Source organism: Entelurus aequoreus, linkage group LG14 (genome assembly GCF_033978785.1).
Source record: "Entelurus aequoreus isolate RoL-2023_Sb linkage group LG14, RoL_Eaeq_v1.1, whole genome shotgun sequence".
Classification (NCBI taxonomy): Eukaryota; Metazoa; Chordata; class Actinopteri; order Syngnathiformes; family Syngnathidae; genus Entelurus; species Entelurus aequoreus.
In genome coordinates, this window is record NC_084744.1 from 28,242,815 (window position 1) to 28,267,596 (window position 24,782).

At 36.9% G+C, this 24,782-nt stretch overlaps 1 protein-coding gene and 1 pseudogene across 1 annotated transcript; one reads left to right on the forward strand and one right to left on the reverse strand.

Annotated features, from left to right (window-relative positions):
- Positions 1 to 24,782, reverse strand: part of LOC133664599 (oocyte zinc finger protein XlCOF6-like) — a 221,356-nt pseudogene that overhangs the window by 82,038 nt on the left and 114,536 nt on the right.
- LOC133664621 (oocyte zinc finger protein XlCOF22-like) lies at positions 7,692 to 23,728 on the forward strand. Its single transcript, XM_062069405.1, has 3 exons — positions 7,692 to 8,456; positions 16,841 to 17,035; positions 22,014 to 23,728. The coding sequence occupies exons 1-3, from the start codon at positions 8,339 to 8,341 to the stop codon at positions 23,423 to 23,425; spliced, it is 1,725 nt and encodes a 574-aa protein (XP_061925389.1). The 5' UTR covers positions 7,692 to 8,338; the 3' UTR covers positions 23,426 to 23,728.

The window sequence follows — 24,782 nt, forward strand, 5'->3', positions numbered from 1 at the left end:
ATTAAGCTGAGAAATGACATTTGGATGTTATATAAACGCCAAGTGAACATGTGTAAAAGGCAGGAATTTTAATTATGTAGTTAAAAACAATCTACGGGTTGCAGCTGGCTTCATCTACTGAGAGACATGAAATGGAGTGTTATTACTACTGAGAACTAGTGGTGTAACACTGGTAGAGACATCTAATTAGTTCAACTCACATCTGGTTTAGCTGAGGGGCGGCATGCTCTCTCCTGGACTCCACTCCACAGATCTCAAATTGCGCCAGAATCTCGCCGATTTCCGAGGTCGTTTTAAGCAAAAGTATTTGGCTATATGAGCTATAAACTTCACGGATGATAGCCAGGGGTGTTCTCTAAATTTCCTGAAAAGCACAAGTTGATAGGACACTCGTAGCCACTATGGCGAGTGTTTGTTTGACTGAAGTGGCTGGCGAATTCTCAAAATGGCTTCTGTGTTGATTAGGAAAGGAAAGGATTGATTCCAAATGAACCAGTAGCATGTGATTGGACGAACAAAATGTCAATCTTTCAGCCCTGGACACAATGCATGGTGAGGCCAGGCCTCCGTTGCCCACCCATTTTCAGTGATCTGGCCAATCACATATTGGCATGAAAAAGCATGCATTACATTGACTTCTATGAGAAGCTAATTTCCTAGGGGAGGCCTGGCCTCCCTTAATACAAACTGATAGGGAAATCTGGCCTGTTGCTTTACAATTGCAATATTGGGTTTTAGCCATGGGAACATTTAGATTTATGAACAAAACTAAAATAATATGAATATAAAAAATAAAAAATATGTTTTTTGTTAAAATAAATAAATAAAATAAATATATTTATTATATATATATATATATATAAATAATCCGTTCATGATGAATGAGTATATCCGTTCAGCCACCGAATTCAATGGAGAAGTGTGATCTACAAAATGTGCAGGCAACATACCCCTTCCCCTTCAAGCGGTCCTGGATGAACTGAAATTATTTTTTTCCAATCATTTTGGAACTTGCAAGCGTACTTCTTCTTCTTACTCGTCGTCGCCAGTGTTGGGTTAGTTACTGAAAACCAGTAACTAGTTACAATTACTAGTTACTTTATTTCAAAAGTAACTCAGTTACTAACTCAGTTACTTACACCAAAAAGTAATGGGTTACTGTGAAAAGTAACTACTTAGTTACTTCTTTTTCCCCCTCTTTATTTAAGGCTCCCATTAATGCCCTTTTAGCCTTCATTTCAGTACTGTTATTGCACTGGAGAATAATACAAAGTGCTGATCAACTTGACATGCATTTGCATCACTGAACTCAGAAAGCAATGTGGTCTACGTACAACACACAAACAATGTGGTCTACATACAACACACAAACAATGTGGTCTACATACAACACACAAACAATGTGGTCTACATACAACACACAAACAATGTGGTCTACATACAACACACAAACAATGTGGTCTACATACAACACACAAACAATGTGGTCTACATACAACACACAAAGACAAAGATATGTTTCAAGGGGCCAATTTATTTCAGGCCAGAAAAAATTTACAAAACTATTTTAAATAGCTGCAACATAATGGCACTTTAACTTTAACTCTAAGTAGATAGGATCTTTGATCCAAGACACAACTTACATTTAACTAAAATGTTATTTTCTTTGTGCTCGACAAAAGAAAAGTATTGAGAATGTCTCCGTGTTAAAAAAAAACTTGACTTCTGGCTTCGCCATGATGTCTTGTTAGTTGTTATGAGAGTAGCGTATGTGTGTGTGTGTGTGTGTGTGGCCCTTTAAGATATGACAGCATGAGAGGCGAGTGACGTCAGTGAGTGAGAGGGCGAGTGGGCGAGAGAGGTGAGGGAGCGGCGACAGTGAGTGCGTGTAGGTGCTCTAGCTTGGTGGATGGCTGCGTGCAATAAAGTCACAAAGTTGCAACAAACCGCCGGGCTCGTCATTCACCCTCAGCTGTAAAGACCCTCTTCCGGGTAAAGTGAAGGTTGTTAGACCCGAAGTACGGCTCTGGAGGAACGTCTCCCCTGCGGGGAGGCGTGCTTTCTGTGGGTGGGGGTAAGCACGCCTCTTCTTTTCCACCGGAGCGCTCCAATAAAACACACTCAGATCTTCAGTTTCTAGCCGATACTACATACAAATAACGTAAAATAACGCAGTAACGCATCATGCAGTAACGGTAACTGAGTTACTGTATATAAAAAAATAACGCGTTAGATTACTAGTTACCGCCGAAACTAACGGCGTTACAGTAACGCGTTACTTAGTAACGCGTTAGTCCCAACACTGGTCGTCGCCATGTCTCTTCTTCGCTCTTCTGCTTTGTCTCTGTTATGTTTTTGGACATTACTGCTTGCCGTAGTTTTGAAGCAATGCATGATGGGAATCCGGATGTTGTGTGTCAGTGTATTAACGTGCCGGCTGGAATAAACACATGCTGAGAAATAGCTCCGTGCCTGCCTACTTTATGGGTTATAGATAAACCTATGGATAACGGAGACATATATAATAGTCTCTTTTTCAGGTGAGAGAGGACGCTAAAGGCAGTGCCTTTAAGGCACAATCCCAATATTGTTGTCCGGGTGTAACAGCTTCTTCCCTCAGGCCGTAAGACTCTTGAACGCATCATAATTAAATTATCCCCTCAACTCCCCCCAAAATGGATTAACTCGCTGGAATAAAAAAGACAATATAACATACATCCATAAACGTGGACGCATGTGAAAAAGTGCAATATATTTATCTGTACAGTAATCTATTTATTTATTTATATATATTTATAAAAGGGTGGAGTGCCATCTCCGGGTTGGGGAAGAGACCCTGCCCCAAGTGGAGGAGTTCAAGTACCTAGGAGTCTTGTTCACGGGTGAGGGAAAAGTGGATCGTGAGATCGAAAGGCGGATCGGTGCGGCGTCTTCAGTAATGCGGACGCTGTATCGGTCCGTTGTGGTGAAGAAGGAGCTGAGCCGGAAGGCAAAGCTCTCAATTTACCGGTCGATCTACGTTCCCACCCTCACCTATGGTTAATGAGCTTTGGGTTATGACCGAAAGGACAAGATCACGGGTACAAGCGGCCCAAATGAGTTTCCTCCGCCGGGTGGTGGGGCTCTCCCTTAGAGATAGGGTGAGAAGCTCTGCCATCCGGGGAGAGCTCAAAGTAAAGCCACTGCTCCTCCACATCGAGAGGAGCCAGATGAGGTGGTTCGGGCATCTGGTCAGGATGCCACCCGAACGCCTCCCTCGGGAGGTGTTTAGGGCACGTCCAACCGGTAGGAGGCCACGGGGAAGACGCAGGACACGTTGGGAAGACTATGTCTCCCGGCTGGCCTGGGAACGCCTCGGGATCCCCCGGGAGGAGCTGGACCAAGTGGCTGGGGAGAGGAAAGTCTGGGCTTCCCTGCTTAGGCTGCTGCCCCCGCGACCCGACCTCGGATAAGCTGAAGAAGATGGATGGATGGATATATATTATGTATATATATTTATTTATTTATATAAGCACCTTATTGCTTTTTTTATCCTGCACTACCATGAGCTTATGTAACAAAATTTCGTTCTTATCTGTGCTGTAAAGTTCAAATTTGAATGACAATTAAAAGGAAGTCTATGTCTAAATCGGGAGAAATTCTGGAGAATAATTGTCCCGGGACATTTTCGGGAGGGGCACTGAAATTCGGGAGTCTCCCGGGAAAATCGTGAGGGTTGGCAAGTATGGCACGGACACCCGCATTGTTGATTCTGAAGGCCTCGGGCAGATTTTTTACAGCATGGCAACATTAAGCAAGCTGAATTCTGATTGGATAAAAACTATATAACCTAAAAACAACAGCGCTGGAAGGAGCATATTATGACATGAAGAGAATATGAATACTTTTCGATATTTAGGGAAAGTAAATAAAAAATTACTTTTAGGCCAGCAGAGAAGGCCTTGCTGGCCCTGACGGCACACCACTGAGTTTATGCCATCAGCCAGCACAATAAGCAAACAAAGCTTATTTATTATGGTTATTCTAGCAATATTTTACATTCAAGGAGACTTGATAACCCTAAAATGCGTGGATGATTGTCTATAGCAGGGATGTCCAACTGGTTTTCATTGAGGGCCACCTGGCAGTTATGGCTGCCATCAGAGGGCCGCTTGTAACAGTGAATAATGGATGAATTTGCCTCTAGATTTCATTATTAATTATATAATTTGTTTTAAGTAGACTGTCAATTTTACAGTAAACACTTCACATTTACAAAATTTCACTGAAAATATAGTGTTTTTAAAAATTTTTTTACAACATTTTACAGTAAATGGAAAAACAGTACCACTGTTTTTTGGGGGGTTTTTTTACGGGAAAATCTTAGCTGCCACAATGTTAAATGGAAAAACAATACAAGTTATTTTTTTATTCTATTCTACCGTAAAAACAAATGTATCGTTTTTTTTTCATTTACAGTAATACACCGCTAAAAACAAGGTTTTACAGAAAAAATATGGCAGCTCAGTCAACAGAATTTTGGCGCAAATGTTTTAAAGTTTTTTTCAATTTACAGTAATATGCTGTAAAGAACACCGTAAAATGTGTTGTCATTTTTATTAGTTTGATGGGTAGTTTGCTGTAAAGTGAAGTATTTTTATTTAGACAAAAACATGTTTGGAAAGTATCCAATCCAATCAATCCAATCCACCTTATTTATATATCACATTTAAACAACAAAAATGTTTCCAAAGTGCTGCACAACAATATTAAAAACAATATTCAAATATTATTTTTAGCTCCACCAATGACTGAATAAAAACAAAAAATAAATAAACATAAAACCAATATAAAAATAAATATGATTAAAAATAATTTTAAAGGGTAAAACCAATTAAAACAGTAAATAGAAATCTTTTTTTTTTTTCAAACACAGGACAACAGAGGACAGAGGACCACACAACTCACATAGTGTTAAAAGCCAAAGAATAAAAGTGGGTTAAGACGAGACTTAAACACTCCACTGTGGGAGCAGTTTGAACATGGATGGGCAGAGTGTTCCAGAGCTTAGGGCCGACCACAGAGAAGGCCCTGTCTCCCCTGGTTTTAAGTATGATAATATACTGTAATATTTCAAAACCGCACTAAAAGAACACCTCCTGGCAACTTCAACCGTAAACTAACACCCTTCCCCTTCCACATCCCACCTCCCCGGATTGTAAATAATCAAATGTATATACTTGTTCTCATGCTTTCTGATCTCTCTATGTCCACTACTTGCTGTACATATCCTACCAAGTCAGACCTACACTGTTTCAATGTCCATTTCTCTGATGATGCAATTGTTGATGACTGAAGTGCTGATATCAACCAAACCTAACCCCCCCCCCCCCTCCACATCCCACACCCCGGATTGTAAATAATGTAAATAATTCAATGTATATACTCTGATGATTAACTTGTGTGATGACTGTATTATGATGATAGTATATATTTGTACCACGAATTGATTTAAGTGAACCCCGACTTAAACAAGTTGAAAATCTTATTCGGGTGTTGCCATTTAGTGGTCAATTGTACGGAATATGTACTGTACTGTGCAATCTACTAATAAAAGTTTCAATCAATCAAATTTGTTGCAATATTGGATAGTATTAAAGTTTAAAAGGCATGCAATTTCAAGCAGTACATATGTTTTTTTCTGTCAAAAGGAAAAAAATCCATTACATTTAGTGAGAAAATATGAAGTACTTTATTGACACATATCATTTCCAGGTGTTTGCGGGCCAGATAAAATGAAGTGGCAGGCCAGATCTGGCCCCCGGGCCTTGAGTTTGACACCACCTAATCTATACACTATCCTACCCTAATACCCTACTGTGCAATATTACCCTTCGAGTGCAATACATCCGACACTGATTGTTATCACTCTGGTATTCTTGTCTTGTTCTGTATATTGTACAGTATTTTGTATATTGTTTTGTATATTGTACAGGATTGCTTATTATTTTTATTGGATAGTAGTCTATTTATTTCAATTCTTAGTTTTATCTTTATTACTTCTTGTGTCATTTATTTTTATCCCATATTTGTTCCCACTACCGCACCTTAAATTGGAGTCCTTAATCTCGTTATATGCAAATATAATGACAATAAACTCCATTCTATTCTATTCTATTCTCTATACTGTACAATTATATAATTACTTCCAACAAAAAGTGCTTTGATAAGCTCATTTATGATGAATAATAAAAACCAGAAAAGCACTTGTTCCCATACTTGCCAACCCTCCCGAATTTTCCGGGAGACTCCCGAAATTCAGCGCCACTCCCGAAAACCTCCCGGGACAAATATTCTCCCGTAAATCTCCCGATTTTGAGCTGGAGGCCACGCCCCCTCCAGCTCCATGCGGACCTGAGTGAGGACAACCTTTTTTCATGTCCGCTTTCCCACGATATAAACAGCGTGCCTGCCCGAATCACGTTATTCCATACGAGGCATACCGCCGATGAGCATGGTGCAGACGGAGAAGATCTTCTCGGCGTCCGTGTTGGCGCACACGTTGCCAAAGCCGACGCTGGTCAGGCTGTTGAGGGTGAAGCAGAGGGCGGCGATGTACGAGCTGCGCACCGACGGGCCGCCGACCGTGTTGTTGACGTAGGGCTCATGGAGCCATCCTTGGGGAAGAGACGGGAGGACAACAGGGTGACAAGAACTAAATCATCCAGACTAGAGATGAATTGTATTATTATGTTTATTTTACCTAAAAATAAATATATTTATTAATTTAAAAAATAAATAAATAAATACGTTTTTACTATATTTTGCTAAAAACATCAAAATTAATTGTATTTTTTTCTGACTCCTTATTACATCCAGCCATAGAATTATACATTAAAATAAACATATTTGAAATAATTAATTTCAAATGATCACAATAATTCATTTAAAATGACCATATTTAATTATTAAAATAATTGCTTGTTAATCAGCAACTTTAGCATTTTATTCATTACATTTTGAAGTTCTCAGAAGCCAAGTTATGTTATATTCCTTAAGATTTATTTATGCAAGTTTGAAGTATCAATTATCTAAAAACAGTTTTGTTTGCATATTTTCAGGATATACACTACCGTTCAAAAGTTTGGGGTCACCCAAACAATTTTGTGGAATAGCCTTCATTTCTAAGAACAAGAATAGACTGTCGAGTTTCAGATGAAAGTTCTCTTTTTCTGGCCATTTTGAGCGTTTAATTGACCCCACAAATGTGATGCTCCAGAAACTCAATCTGCTCAAAGGAAGGTCAGTTTTGTAGCTTCTGTAACGAGCTCAACTGTTTTCAGATGTGTGAACATGATTGCACAAGGGTTTTCTAATCATCAATTAGCCTTCTGAGCCAATGAGCAAACACATTGTACCATTAGAACACTGGAGTGATAGTTGCTGGAAATGGGCCTCTATACACCTATGTAGATATTGCACCAAAAACCAGACATTTGCAGCTAGAATAGTCATTTACCACATTAGCAATGTATAGAGTGTATTTCTTTCAAGTTAAGACTAGTTTAAAGTTATCTTCATTGAAAAGTACAGTGCTTTTCCTTCAAAAATAAGGACATTTCAATATATATATATATATATGAATATGAAATACTTGACTTGGTGAATTCTAGCTGTAAATATACTCCTCCCCTCTTAACCACGCCCCACCCCTCGAAATCGGAGGTCTCAAGGTTGGCAAGTATGCTTGTCCCAGGACCTATTTCGGACATTTTCTGGAAAATGTGACGTAATGTAAGGGCGGGGACAAGTGACGTAATGTAAGGGCTGGATAAGTGACGTAGGCAGAAAGTCTTCCGTAGGCGAGACTGTCTCAATTCATGTCGTCCAGCCGCTGCTGGAGGACTCTCGCCAGGGCCCACACTTCGTCGACAGCGTGGCCTGGGGCCTTGGAAGGATGCATCCTCAGAATTGGGACACGTCGATAGAGCTAATTGCTTGTTTTCTCTCTCGAGATCTGACAACTAAACAGGACGAGGAGGGGAAAAAACAAGATGGCGTCCCAACCGCCATTGAACTAAACTACCAAGGAAGAAGTCAAGATGGCGTTTAGTGTTGAAATAGTTTTGTGTTCCTCGTCAGTACGTGCATGTACACACATATGCTGTGTGATAGAGTAAACGTCGTTAATAATTGTTTGTATTCGGATACATTAGTCCGAGTGCACTTTGAAGCTCCGAGTGCTAGCTTAGCTTGCTAGTTAGCTTAGCTTGTTAGCTGCTAACAAAGACGCGAACGTTGTTGACACATCGCTAAGTAGAGATAAAGTGTGAGTGTAAAGTGTTGTGATTGTGTGGAAATGTGCGAAAGGACGACAGCAGACCACGCGGGGAGACTTTCTCCAACAAAAGCGGAGAACGAGCGACAACTACTGGACGCTGTTGTCAAGAAACATGAAGTTGTGTTACACAGAACAGGTTTGTTTACTTCTTACTCTCACATCTTTACTAACTTTATATTTGATTGACGTGCGAACTATCCATCTTTTTTTAAATATTTTTTTTACTGCTTGTCCCTCTCAGGGTCAAGGGGGTGGCTGGAGCCTATCCCAGCTCCATTCGGATCTGAGTATAAAAAGGCTCACATTGTTCTGCCAAAAATCCAACTATGCAATGGAATAGATCCATATACTTTATCAAAAAAGATGTGTCGAGTGATATCAAGGGTTATATGTCGACCACGTTTTCAGACATATGGAACTATTGTGCTCCAGACATCATTCTGCATGACAAAACAGATGAAAACTTGTAAAAGCATGGAGGTCTACAACTTCTTTGTGTGTGTCTGGGTCAAGGATTTTGGTATCAAGACTCTCCCGGATATATATGCATCGTTTTTGCTCGGGCGAGGTTGCATTTCATGATTTAACTTTGTGTCTACTACCATGTTTGTTGTTGTTGCACGCAACGTTAACGATTTGCGTGTTTTTCCACGTCTTTTATCAAAATACAACTGTAGATGTCAACATTGTGTACGTGCTGAAAGATTCATTTGTTTATCAAAATATAACTATAGATGTCAACATTGTGTATGTGCTGAAATATTCATTTATGATTGTTCATCAAAATATAACTATAGAAATAAACATGTGTATGCGCTGAAAGATTAATTTATGATTGTTTATCAAAATATAACTATATATGTCAACATTGTGTATGCGCTGAAAGATTCATTTATGATTGTTCATCAAAATATAACTATAGAAATAAACATGTGTATGCGCTGAAAGATTAATTTATGATTGTTTATCAAAATATAACTATAGAAATAAACATGTGTATGCGCTGAAAGATTCATTTATGATTGTTTATCAAAATATAACTATAGATGTCAACATTGTGTATGTGCTGAAAGATTAATTTATGATTGTTTATCAAAATATAACTATAGATGTCAACATTGTGTATGTGCTGAAAGACTCATTTATGATTGTTTATCAAAATATAACTATAGGAATAAACACGTGTATGCGCTGAAAGATTCATTTATGATTGTTTATCAAAATATAACTAGAAATAAACACGTGTATGCGCTGAAAGATTCATTTATGATTGTTTATCAAAATATAACTATAGAAATAAACATGTGTATGCGCTGAAAGACTAATTTATGATTGTTTATCAAAATATAACTATAGATATAAACACTGAATGTGCTGAAAGATTAATTTATGATTGTTTATCAAAATATAACTATAGATATAAACACTGAATGTGCTGAAAGATTAATTTATGATTGTTTATCAAAATATAACTACAGATGTGAACATTGTGTATGTGCTGAAAGATCCATTTATGATTGTTTATCAAAATATAACTATATACGTCAACATTGTGTATGTGTTGAACGATTCATTTATGATTGTTTATCAAAATATAACTATAGACGTCAACATTGTGTATGTGCTGAACGATTCATTTGATTGTTTATCAAAATATAACTATAGACGTCAACATTGTGTATGTGCTGAACGATTCATTTATGATTGTTTATCAAAATATAACTATAGACGTCAACATTGTGTATGTGCTGAACGATTCATTTATGATTGTTTATCAAAATATAACTATAGATATAAACACTGTATGTGCTGAAAGATTCATTTGTTTATCAAAATATAACTGTAGATATAAACACTGAATGTGCTGAAAGATTAATTTATGATTGTTTATCAAAATATAACTACAGATGTGAACATTGTGTATGTGCTGAAAGATCCATTTATGATTGTTTATCAAAATATAACTATATACGTCAACATTGTGTATGTGTTGAACGATTCATTTATGATTGTTTATCAAAATATAACTATAGACGTCAACATTGTGTATGTGCTGAACGATTCATTTGATTGTTTATCAAAATATAACTATAGACGTCAACATTGTGTATGTGCTGAACGATTCATTTATGATTGTTTATCAAAATATAACTATAGACGTCAACATTGTGTATGTGCTGAACGATTCATTTATGATTGTTTATCAAAATATAACTATAGAAATAAACACGTGTATGCGCTGAAAGATTCATTTATGATTGTTTATCAAAATATAACTATAGAAATAAACATGTGTATGCGCTGAAAGACTAATTTATGATTGTTTATCAAAATATAACTATAGATATAAACACTGAATGTGCTGAAAGATTAATTTATGATTGTTTATCAAAATATAACTATAGATATAAACACTGAATGTGCTGAAAGATTAATTTATGATTGTTTATCAAAATATAAGTATAGATGTCAACATTGTGTATGTGCTGAAAGATTCATTTGTTTATCAAAATATAACTGTAGATATAAACACTGAATGTGCTGAAAGATTAATTTATGATTGTTTATCAAAATATAACTACAGATGTGAACATTGTGTATGTGCTGAAAGATCCATTTATGATTGTTTATCAAAATATAACTATAGACGTCAACATTGTGTATGTGCTGAACGATTCATTTATGATTGTTTATCAAAATATAACTATAGACGTCAACATTGTATGTGCTGAACGATTCATTTATGATTGTTTATCAAAATATAACTATAGAAATAAACACGTGTATGCGCTGAAAGATTCATTTATGATTGTTTATCAAAATATAACTATAGAAATAAACATGTGTATGCGCTGAAAGACTAATTTATGATTGTTTATCAAAATATAACTATAGATATAAACACTGAATGTGCTGAAAGATTAATTTATGATTGTTTATCAAAATATAACTATAGATATAAACACTGAATGTGCTGAAAGATTAATTTATGATTGTTTATCAAAATATAAGTATAGATGTCAACATTGTGTATGTGCTGAAAGATTCATTTGTTTATCAAAATATAACTGTAGATATAAACACTGAATGTGCTGAAAGATTAATTTATGATTGTTTATCAAAATATAACTACAGATGTGAACATTGTGTATGTGCTGAAAGATCCATTTATGATTGTTTATCAAAATATAACTATAGACGTCAACATTGTGTATGTGCTGAACGATTCATTTGATTGTTTATCAAAATATAACTATAGACGTCAACATTGTGTATGTGCTGAACGATTCATTTATGATTGTTTATCAAAATATAACTATAGACGTCAACATTGTGTATGTGCTGAACGATTCATTTATGATTGTTTATCAAAATATAACTATAGACGTCAACATTGTGTATGTGCTGAACGTTTCATTTGTTTATCAAAATATAACCATAGATGTCAACATTGTGTATGTGCTGAAAGATTCATTTGATTGTTTATCAAAATAAACAAAATATGAATCGAGTCATACCAAAGACTATAAAAATGGGACCCATAACCTCCCTGCTTGGCACTCAACATCAAGGGTTGAAATTAATATAAATCAATATAAAAATAAATCACCAAAAATGATTCCCGGGCGCGGCACTGCTGCTGCCCACTGCTCCCCTCACCTCCCAGGGGGTGAACAAGGCGATGGGTCAAATGCAGAGGAATAATTTCACCACACCTAATGTGTGTGTGACAATCATTGGTACTTTAACTTAAACAAAACTAGGGCTGCAACTAACGATTAATTTGATAATCGATTAATCTGTCGATTATTACTTCGATTAATAATCGGATAAAAGAGACAAACTACATTTCTATCCTTTCCAGTATTTTATTGAAAAGCAACAGCATACTGGCACCATACTTATTTTGATTATTGTTTCTCAGCTGTTTGTACATGTTGCAGTTTATAAATAAAGGTTTATAAAAAATTGCCTCTGCGCATGCGCACAGCATAGATCCAACGAATCGATGACTAAATTGATCGCCAACTATTTTTATAATCGATTTTAATCGATTAGTTGTTGCAGCCCTAAATATAACTATAGATGTCAACATTATGTATGTGCTGAAAGATTAATTTGATTGTTTATCAAAATATAACTATAGATGTCAACATTGTGTATGCGCTGAAAGATTAATTTGATTGTTTATCAAAATATAACTATAGATGTCAACATTGTGTATGCGCTGAAAGATTCATTTATGATTGTTTATAAAAATATAACTATAGATGTCTACATTGTGTATGCGCTGAAAGATTAATTTGATTGTTTATCAAAATATAACTATAGATGTCAACATTGTGTATGCGCTGAAAGATTAATTTATGATTGTTTATAAAAAATATAACTATATATGTCAACATTGTGTATGCGCTGAAAGATTCATTTATGATGGTTTATCAAAATATAACTAGAAATAAACGTGTATGCGCTGAAAGATTCATTTATGATTTTTTATTAAAATATAACTATAGATGTCAACATTATGTATGCGCTGAAAGATTAATATAACTAGATATAAACACTGAATGTGCTGAAAGATTAATTTATGATTGTTTATGCAAATATAACTATAGATGTCAACGTACAGCTTTTTGAGACACTTGTGATTTAGGGCTATATAAATAAACATTGATTGATTGATTGATTGTGTATGTGCTGAAAGGTTAATTTGATTGTTTGTCAAAATATAACTATAGATGTTAACATTGTGTATGCGCTGAAAGATTCACTTATGATTGTTTATCAAAATATAACTATAGACGTCAACATTGTGTATGTGCTGAAAGATTCATTTGTTTATCAAAATATAACTATAGATGTCAACATTGTGTATGTGCTGAAAGATTCCTTTGTTTATCAAAATATAACTATAGATGTCAACATTTTGTATGTGCTGAAAGATTAATTTGATTGTTTATCAAAATATAACTATAGATGTCAACATTGTGTATGCGCTGAAAAATTAATTTATGGTTGTTTATCAAAATATAACTATAGAAATAAACATGTGTATGTGTTGAAAGACTCATTTAAGATTGTTTATCAAAATATATCTATAGATGTCAACATTATGTATGCGCTGAAAGATTCATTTATGATTGTTTATCAAAATATATCTATAGATGTCAACATTGTGTATGTGCTGAAAGACTAATTTATGATTGTTGTCTTTAGTAAAAGCTTAATTTTTGCCCACATTTAATTGAACCGAGTTGGTGTTTTTCGAATGATAGGCAAAATAAAAAAAAGTGCAGTTCCCAGTTAACAAAGGAATCACTGCAAACGCGTGCATTCTTCGACTGTGTTCCCTTGAACTGGCGGGTTTGCTACTTTTGTCGTTTTGTGGAATGTTACAATCTTCTGCCTTTTTTGATGACCTCTCGGGAAACTCTGAAAAAACATGTATCCTTTTTGTGATTTGAACAGTTCCAACAGTGAAAAACAAGGCAGGCTTAGGGCATTTTTCTTCGTAAAAGGCTAAATGGCGCCTAGCACCCATTGAAAACAGACGGTGGCTTGACCACCACGCATATTGAATTAGCCGGACGTGAAGTCATGTGAATCCAAGCAAAATGAAGATGAATTGTCTTGTGAGGATGACGCACTGCTTTGTTTTTATATAGTTCAAGAAAATGAGACCGTTTCAGACACACAACATTTATGAGAGGTTGATGTTCCTCTCAGTTAGTAACAATGTGTAACAACATCCATCTGTACATTTTCTACCGCTCGCCACTCTCGAGTTGCAGGGTGCTAAAGCCAATCCCAGCTGCACTCGGGTGGAAGGCGGTGTACACCCTGGACAAGTCGCTACCTCATCGCAGGGCTAACACAGATTAGGCCAACAAGCACTCATATTTACACACTAGGGACCATTTATTGTTGGCAATCAGCCTATGCATTGTAATCAATATAATTCACAGTTTCTTGGCTAATTTCACCTTTTGATTCTGACCTACATGCATCAATAAGTGACAGTAAACATTTATTTCCAATAACCAATGTCATCAACACTCATACTTGCCAACCTTGAGACCTCCAATATCGGGAGGTGGGTGGGTGGTTGGGGGCGTGGTTATTTACAGCTAGAATTCACCAACTCGAGTATTTCATATATAAATATAAATACATATTAGGGCTGGGAATCTTTTGGTGTCCCAAGATTCGATTCAAAATCGATTCTAGGGGTCACGATTCGATTCAAAATCTTTTTCTTTTTTTTCAATTCAAAACGATTCTCGATTCAAAAACGATTTTTTTTTTTTATTGATTTTTTTTTTAAAACAATACACAACAATACCATAATAATGCAATACAATTTAATTTTGGAGTTCTGAACTTGTAATTTCTTGCAGTGTTTATTAAGTGGTAATATGTCACATTTGTCCCAATTAACTTTATACCCTGATAAACAGTCATATTCAGTGATGACATTATTGATATAAAGAAGAAAGGAGTTAACATGTGACAGGTAAAAAAAATATGTCGTCACAATACATCGATAGCTTATTATACTGAGAGCCAATATTTATACCATGAATATTATTTTCACTTCTTATTTTTGCAGCTAAGGGTTCAATAACCAAATTAAATAATAATCCAGATGCAGGACATCCCTGTTTTAATCCTCTTTTTAACAAAAAAGGTTCTGAAATATGATTATTGGTTTTGACTGATGCCATGGGCCTTGTATAAAGCATCTTAATCCATTGTATAAAATTATCTCCAAATCCAAATTTACGTAATGTGCAAAACATAAATGACCAGTTTATGCGGTGGAATGCCTTCTCCGCATCAACAGTACATACTGCTGTGGGATAAGGGAGACTTCTAGCATAGTAAATAACATTAAACAATTTCCTTGTATTGTCTGAAGATTGTCGACCTTCCATGAAGCCAGTTTGGTCAGTATGAATTAATTTTCCTATTACATTTGATAATCGTGTGGCTAAGATTTTTGCCAAGATTCAAAAGGATTCTCTATTCATTCAATACATAGATTTCAGCAGGATCTACCCCAGTCTGCTGACATGCAAGCAGAGTAGTAGATTTTTGTAAAAAGCTTTTATAATTGTAAAGGACAATGTTTTATCAACTGTTTGCAATGATGTACATTTGTTTTAACTATTAAATGAACCAAAAATATGACTTATTTTATCTTTGTGAAAATATTGGACACAGTGTGTTGTCAAGTTTATGAGATGCGATGCAAGTGTAAGCCACTGTGACACTATTGTTCTTTTTTATTTTAATGTCTAATGATAATGTCAATGAGGGATTGCATTGTTATGGTATTGCTGTGTATTGTTTTGTTGGATTGATTAATAAATAAAAAAAATCGATTTTTTAAAAATGAGAATCGATTCTGAATCGCACAACGTCAGAATCGCGATTCGAATTCGAATCGATTTTTTCCCCCACCCCTAATACATATATATATATACATATATATATATATATATATATATATATATATATATATATATATATATATATATATATATATATATATATATGTGTATATGTATATATATATATATATATGTATATGTATATGTATATGTATGAAATACTTGACTTTCAGTGAATTCTAGCTATATATTTTTTTATTTTATTTTTTATTTTATTTACATAGAAAAAAAATAAAAATGTCAGTGTTCCAGTGGCTATTCATTAGATGGCGGTATTGTCCTGTTTAACTTCTCCGTTCATGATGAGTATATCATTTCGGCCGCCATGTCTGTAATTTCCTTGTTCTTCTGCTTCGTCTCCTTGTTGTGTGCGCAGTTGTGCACTCTATAAAAGCTCTAGATGTTATGACGTCTTTGGGCAGGCAAGCTGTTTATTTTGTGGGAAAGCGGACGTGAGAACAGGCTGTCCCCACTCAGTCTCAGGTCCGCATTGAGCTGGAGGGGGCGTGGCCTCCAGCTCCGGCTGAATACCGGGAGTTTGTCGGGAGAAAATCTCTGCCGGGAGGTTGTCGGGAGAGGCGCTGAATATCGGGATTCTCCCGCTAAAAACGGGAGGGTTGGCAACAACACTAGATTTATTAAAAGAACATGAACTGACTTTTCTTCAGCGTGTCATAGATGGTATCCAAGTGAATGTGGGAGCTGTGCTTTTAAGAGGAATTATTGATGGGGATACTCCATAAAAACACCACATAGTAAAACATGTCTTGGTAAGAGTTCCTTTTGGCACAGCCAACAAAACTACCATACAAATAGTATTTTATATGATGACAAAACATAGTATGAATTATATTTTTTGTTTCATTTATGAAGGATTTTGAAATTGAAATTTTTTGTACTCACTGTACCATGTTTAAAGTATGTCCCATGTTTTTATTGATTGTTTAGCTACACACTTTAAACTAAACACAGAAAATAACCCAACTGCTGTCATTGTGTTAACAGTGTCAGTCAAAAACTATTTATATTCTCTCTTAATCCCATTTACTTATTTACCCAACAGACGTCCAGCAGCCCCCCCACATTAAGGAGGAAGAGAAGGATCCACAGCACCCCCACATTAAAGATGAAGAGGAGGAATGTTGGATCACTCAGGAGGAGGATGATCTCACCGAGTTTCCACTGACTGTTGTCTCTGTGAAGACTGAAGAGCATGAAGACAAACCACCTGAGTCCTCACAGCTTCATCACAGTCCAAGTAAGCACAACATCCACATATCATTTTATTCTCAGGGCATTCAATCCATCACAACTGGACTGTTCACTTTGTCTTAGAAGACGTTTGTCCTCTCATCCAAGTAGGCTTCATCACTTCATGCTCCTAGACTTAGTCTTAAAGTACCAGTAGGGTGGAAAAACAAGTTAACGTTATATGCTTAGTTGTGTTTAATTGTATCCATTAAACCATATCTAATTGTATTTACAATCGAGAAAGTATGTGAAAATACCGTCCTTACATCACAAAATATCACAAACTCAGCCATTTTTAATATTCCGCTCGGTAATTTCCGTAGATTGACATCACTGGAAGAACACTTCTGCACTTTGACCATTGTATCAGATCAGTCATACTGGAAATATGCAGAAATTAGAGAGCGCTGTGCTGTCTATCATTCACAACCCCTATCTAAGGCATGAACATTGTGTGCATTCTTAGTCGTAAATAAATAAACAGTGACATCCTATCAGTTGTCATCCCAGTGAGAGCAGACATTGTACAGTAAGCTATCGTTTTATTATGTTTGTTGTTTGTAATTCTTGTTTAGCACTTAGCAATTCTGCTACAGGATGCTTAGTGTTTCACTAAAGCTGCATCTGTTTAGCGCACAGATTCTAAAACGTGTAGCTCACACTCCTTGAATTCAGGATCAACAATATAAGGTTCTGGATCATCATTTAGCATGTTTGTTGATAGGGAAAGGGGTCTGTGGTTCCTACTTCACGGATCACATGTCTGGCTTGCTCATTATCTCTCAAAATGGCTCGGGAATCTCTGTGAGACTGATACCATTGATCTTATCTGTTTACTCGCAACCTTTGCATGTCTTTTGGCGTCATACATCAGATATATTAAAGCAACTTCTTTTTCCACTGTACTGGTACTGTAAGAACTCCGAAACAAAATAGAATACTAATAATATCAAGATAATACCTAAATGGAAAATGCTAAACATTAAGATTATATCAAACAAACTATTACCAAAGTCATCACTGTAAATGTGTGCGTTTCTCGTTGTCGTTTTGTACAATCTTGCACTCTCTTGCCATTCTTGGTTACCTCTCGAGGAACTTGGAAGAATCTTTTTTTGTTTTGTGATTTGAACGGTTCCGTCCACTTTTGTTTACATTGAAGAACTTTAAGTTTGTGGTTAGCATACAGTTATGCTCATAAGTTTACATACCCCCGGAGAATTTATGATTTCTTGGCCATTATTCAGAGAATATGAATGATAACACAAAAACCTTTCTTCCACTCATGTTTAATGGTTGTTTGAAGCTATTTATTGGCAAATTACGCTCTTTAAATCATAATGACAAAAGAAAGTACCCAAATGACCCTCATCAAAAGTTTACATACCCCAGTGACTTTGATCTGATAACATGCACAAAAGTTGACACAAACAGGTTTGAATGGCTAATCAAGGTTCCAATCCTCACCTGTGACATGTTTGTTTGTAATTAATGTGTGTGTATAAAAGGTCAGTGAGTTTCTGGGCTTCTGACAGACCATTGCATCTTTCATCCAGTGCTGCACACATGTTTCTGGATTCTGAGTCATGGGGAAGGCAAAATTATTGTCAAAGGATCAGCGAGAAAAGGTAATTGAACTGCATAAAACAGGAAAGGGGTATAAAAAGATATCCAAGGAATTGAGAATGCCAATCAGCAGTGTTCAAACACTGATTAAGAAGTGGAAAATGAGGGATTCAGGTAGACCAGCAAATATTTCAGCCACAACTACCAGGAAAATTGTTCAAGATGCAAAGAAAAATATACAAATAACTTCAGCTGAAATACAGGACTCTCTGAAAAATTGTGGTGTGGCTGTTTCAAGGTGCACAATAAGGAGGCACTTGAAGAAAAATGGGCTGCATGGTCGAGTCACCAGAAGAAAGCCATCACTCCAAATTACTTTTGGTCCAGAAGTTTTGAGGCTTGTCTCTGTGCTGTTTGGCGTAATGTAAGCGGGATACTTTGTGACATTTGCGCAGAAATGGCTTTCTTCTGGCGACTCGACCATGCAGCACATTTTTCTTCAAGTGCCTCCTCATTGTGCATCTTGAAACAGCCACACCACAATTTTTCAGACAGTCCTGTATTTCAGCTGAAGTTATTTGTGGATTTTTCTTTGCATCTCGAACTATTTTCCTGGTAGTTGTGGCTGAAATCTTTGCTGGTCTACCTGAATCCCTCATTTTCCACTTCTTAATCAGTGTTTGAACACTGCTGATTGGCATTCTCAATTCCTTGGATATCTTTTTATACCCCTTTCCTGTTTTATCCAGTTCGATTACCTTTTCTCGCAGATCCTTTGACAATTATTTTGCCTTCCCCATGACTCAGAATCCAGAAACATCTGTGCAGCACTGAATGAAAGATGCAATGGTCTGTCAGAAGCCCAGAAACTCGCTGACCTTTTATACACACACATTCATTACAAACATGTTACAGGTGAGGATTGGAACCTTGATTAGCCATTCAAACCTGTTTGTGTCAACTTTTGTGCATGTTATCAGATCAAAGTCACTGGGGTATGTAAACTTTTGATCAGGGTCATTTGGGTACTTTCTTTTGTCATTTTGATTTTTAAAAAAAAAGTAAACACAGTTGTTTGCCAATAAATAGCTTCACACAACCATTAAGCATGAGTGGAAGAAAGGTGTTTGTTATCATTCATATTCTCTGAAGAATGGCCAAGAAATCATAAATTCTCCCAGGGTATGTAAACTTATGAGCACGACTGTATCTTCCTATGGTGTGTAGTGTAGCATGCTGAACTATTCCTTGTCCTCCAGTGAAAATGATACTTGTAGGAAATGTTGTTTTTGTCACCATGAAGACAAGGTTTTCTGACTTAGAACTGGTTTTGCACTGTAGAGGGACGTTCGCTGCAAACAAGAATGCTACAGTGTGTGGAGGATGTGTTTGTTCGCTTGTTGCTGTCAAATTTGTGGGAAACAGCTAGAATGTGTCACCAACATGCATTATTACGATATAACGGCGATTTATAGCATTCATATCATACATTGTCTGTCGCGCAACCCTACCCTGGGCTAGTTGTTTTGGTAGCGGCTAAACTAGCATGTAGTGATGCTGTGTACAGGTGATCCTAATTGTGCTAAGGATTGAAACGGCAATTGTCTGCCGACAACTAGGTTTATTTTGCTCGTTACTAGAACTGCCACTAACCACTATATGCATACTTGCCAACCCTCCCGTTTTTAGCGGGAGAATCCCAATATTCAGCGCCTCTCCCGGCAGAGATTTTCTCCCGACAAACTCCCGGTATTCAGCCGGAGCTGGAGGCCACGCCCCCTCCAGCTCAATGCGGACCTGAGTGGGGACAGCCTGTTCTCACGTCCGCTTTCCCACAAAATAAACAGCTTGCCTGCCCAAAAACGTCATAACATCTAGAGCTTTTATAGAGTGCACAACTGCGCACACAAGGAGACGAAGCAGAAGAACGAGGAAATTACAGACATGGCGGCCGAAATGATATACTCATCATGAACGGAGAAGTTAAACAGGACAATACTGCCATCTAATGGATAGCCACTGGAACACTGAAATTCAAGTATTTTTATTTTTTTCTATGTAAATACAATTAAAAAAATATATATATACAGGTAAAAGCCAGTAAATTAGAATATTTTGAAAAACTTGATTTATTTCAGTAATTGCATTCAAAAGGTGTAACTTGTACATTATATTTATTCATTGCACACAGACTGATGCATTCAAATGTTTATTTCATTTAATTTTGATGATTTGAAGTGGCAACAAATGAAAATCCAAAATTCCGTGTGTCACAAAATTAGAATATTACTTAAGGCTAATACAAAAAAGGGATTTTTAGAAATGTTGGCCAACTGAAAAGTATGAAAATGAAAAATATGAGCATGTACAATACTCAATACTTGGTTGGAGCTCCTTTTGCCTCAATTACTGCGTTAATGCGGCGTGGCATGGAGTCGATGAGTTTCTGGCACTGCTCAGGTGTTATGAGAGCCCAGGTTGCTCTGATAGTGGCCTTCAACTCTTCTGCGTTTTTGGGTCTGGCATTCTGCATCTTCCTTTTCACAATACCCCACAGATTTTCTATGGGGTTAAGGTCAGGGGAGTTGGCGGGCCAATTTAGAACAGAAATACCATGGTCCGTAAACCAGGCACGGGTAGATTTTGCGCTGTGTGCAGGCGCCAAGTCCTGTTGGAACTTGAAATCTCCATCTCCATAGAGCAGGTCAGCAGCAGGAAGCATGAAGTGCTCTAAAACTTGCTGGTAGACGGCTGCGTTGACCCTGGATCTCAGGAAACAGAGTGGACCGACACCAGCAGATGACATGGCACCCCAAACCATCACTGATGGTGGAAACGAAAGCAAATTTTGCATTTCCTTTGGAAATCGAGGTCCCAGAGTCTGGAGGAAGACAGGAGAGGCACAGGATCCACGTTGCCTGAAGTCTAGTGTAAAGTTTCCACCATCAGTGATGGTTTGGGGTGCCATGTCATCTGCTGGTGTCGGTCCACTCTGTTTCCTGAGATCCAGGGTCAACGCAGCAGTCTACCAGCAAGTTTTAGAGCACTTCATGCTTCCTGCTGCTGACCTGCTCTATGGAGATGGAGATTTCAAGTTCCAACAGGACTTGGCGCCTGCACACAGCGCAAAATCTACCCGTGCCTGGTTTACGGACCATGGTATTTCTGTTCTAAATTGGCCCGCCAACTCCCCTGACCTTAGCCCCATAGAAAATCTGTGGGGTATTGTGAAAAGGAAGATGCAGAATGCCAGACCCAAAAACGCAGAAGAGTTGAAGCTCTAAGTGCTGCTATTTGAGCTATTTTTAGAACAGGCCAGCGGGCGACTCATCTGGTCCTTACGGGCTACCTGGTGCCCGTGGGCACCGCGTTGGTGAACCCTGTTCTAAAGCATGTTTTTGTCTTTTTGTGTCTTGCAGACATGTGTGAAGAACATCTCCCTGAGCAAAAGGAGGGGAGCTTCAGGATGCAGCTGGAAGAACCACCGTCCTCCCACATTAAAAAGAAAGATGAGACGCCGCAGAGCCCTCTCATTAAAAAGGATAAAGATGACAAACTGACCCATTACATTAAAGAGGAAGAGGAGGCGCCACAGTCCCCCCACATTAAAAAGGAAGAGGAGGAATACAGCATCAGTCAGTTGGAGGAGTTCCCAGTGATTGTGAAGAGTGAAGATGATGAGGTTAAAGGTGAAAGTGAGGAGAAGAGAGAGGCGGAGCCTCCAAGCAGCAGCTCAACACAACACATGACAACAGAAGCTGATGGAGACCACTGTGGAGGATCACAAGCAGACAAGCTCTTAGCTCCACTATCAGATAGTGAGGACACAACGTCACACTCTCCTGACACTGATGACAGAAAGTCTAAAGTTGATACGACATGTCACACTGACAGCAAACGATTCAAATGTTCTCACTGTGAGAAAACGTGTAATCGCCGCGATCATCTGAAATTACACATGAGAATACACACTGGAGAAAAACCATATATGTGCTCAGTTTGTAGTAAAAGATTCTCTCGGAAAGAAGATTTGATAAAACACACAAGAACACATACTGGTGAAAAACCTTTTTCCTGCTCGGTATGTGGTAAATGTTTTCCCCAAAGAAACTGTTTGAAAGACCACATGTATTTGCACACTGGAGAAAAACCTTTTTCCTGTCCAATATGTGGTAAAGATTTTGTACAAAGACAGTCTGTAAAAATACACATGAGAACACACACTGGAGAAAAACCTTTTTCTTGTTCGATATGTGGAAAAAGTTTTTCAGTAAGTGGGTCTTTGAAAGTACACATGAAATTACATACTGGAGAAAAACCTTTTACCTGCCAAAGCTGCAACAAAAGCTTTACTGAAAGTTCAAAATTTGTCGTACACCAGAGAACGCACACTGGTGAAAAACCATATTCTTGTTCAAGCTGCAACAAAAGTTTTTCTGACCGATCAGCATTTGTAGTGCACAAGAGAACACACACTGGCGAAAAACCATATTCCTGTCCAAAATGCAACAAAAGCTTTAATCAACGATCCGCATTTGTAAGCCACAAGAGAATACACACTGGTGAAAAACCATATTCCTGTTCAAGCTGCACCAAACGCTTTATTGACCGATCAGCATGTGTGAAACACATGAGATCACACACTGGTGAAAAGCCATATTTGTGTTCAGGCTGCAACAAAAGCTTTTGTACCCGATCATCACTTGTAAAACACATGAAAATACACACACGAGAGAAAATGTTTAGTTGCAACGTGTGTCGTGAAAGATTCTCTTATCAGTACGAGTGTAACAAACACAAGTGTGCTGGCGAGAACAGCAGCAGTAAATGATGCGGCAGGATCTGAAATAAACTGTCAAAATTAATTTAATTTTGACTTTGCAACATCATCAGTACACGTGGGCTCTGTACCGAGGATGTCGTTGTGGCTTGTGCAGCCCTTTGAGACACTTGTGATTTAGGGCTATATAAATAAACATTGATTGATTGACATAACTCGTGTAGCATAATTGTGTTACACAATCTTGTTCAAATGTTTCTACATTCATAAATTATATATTTTAAATTAGTATATTTTTTCAGTCAAATACATGCATTAATATGCAACATTATGTACTTCTATTAAAAAATGTATCAGAAAAATTTGAATATGTATATATATATACATATACATATATATATATATGCACACATACATATATATATGTGTGTGTATATATATATATATATATATATATATGTATATGTATGTGCATATATATATATCTATACATATATATATATATATATATGTATATATATATGTATATATATATGTATATATATATACAACCGTTCAAAAGTTTGGGGTCACATTGAAATGTCCTTATTTTTGAAGGAAAAGCACTGTACTTTTCAATGAAGATAACTTTAAACTAGTCTTAACTTTAAAGAAATACACTCTATACATTGCTAATGTGGTAAATGACTATTCTAGCTGCAAATTCCTGGATTTTGGTGCAATATCTACGTAGGTGTATAGAGGCCCATTTCCAGCAACTATCACTCCAGTGTTCTAATGGTACAATGTGTTTGCTCATTGGCTCAGAAGGCTAATTGATGATTAGAAAACCCTTGTGCAATCATGTTCACACATCTGAAAACAGTTTAGCTCGTTACAGAAGCTACAAAACTGACCTTCCTTTGAGCAGATTGAGTTTCTGGAGCATCACATTGTGGGGTCAATTAAACGCTCAAAATGGCCAGAAAAAGAGAACTTTCATCTGAAACTCGACAGTCTATTCTTGTTCTTAGAAATGAAGGCTATTCCAAAAAATTGTTTGGGTGACCCCAAACTTTTGAACGGTAGTGTGTGTGTGTGTATATATATATATTGTCAAGTGAGTTGAAACCCTCTATCCCACCCACCTATACAAAGCACAACCACAGGGCCCAGATATATACTCATCTGTGTGTGTAATCAAGATTGTGATCAAAACGTATCAAGTATGTTAATCATGTGTATTATTACATGTTTTTATGTGTATTATCCCAATATGGTGAATGAAAGTACTTAAGACTGTAATGATGGAATGTAAAGGTAAAAACCTCAAATGACCTTATCAGATGCATACGTGACTAAAGACATGATGTTATTGCTAGAAAGTACTGAGGTCCTTGGAAACTGTGACTAAGAGGAAGAAAGTAGA

Coding starts and splice junctions, on each gene's coding strand:
- LOC133664621 (XM_062069405.1), top strand. CDS start 8,339: ATGTGCGAAAGGACGACAGCAGACCACGCGGGGAGACTTTCTCCAACA. Junction 8,457..16,840: donor AGTTGTGTTACACAGAACAG/GTTTGTTTACTT, acceptor TTTACCCAACAG/ACGTCCAGCAGCCCCCCCAC. Junction 17,036..22,013: donor ACAGCTTCATCACAGTCCAA/GTAAGCACAACA, acceptor TGTGTCTTGCAG/ACATGTGTGAAGAACATCTC.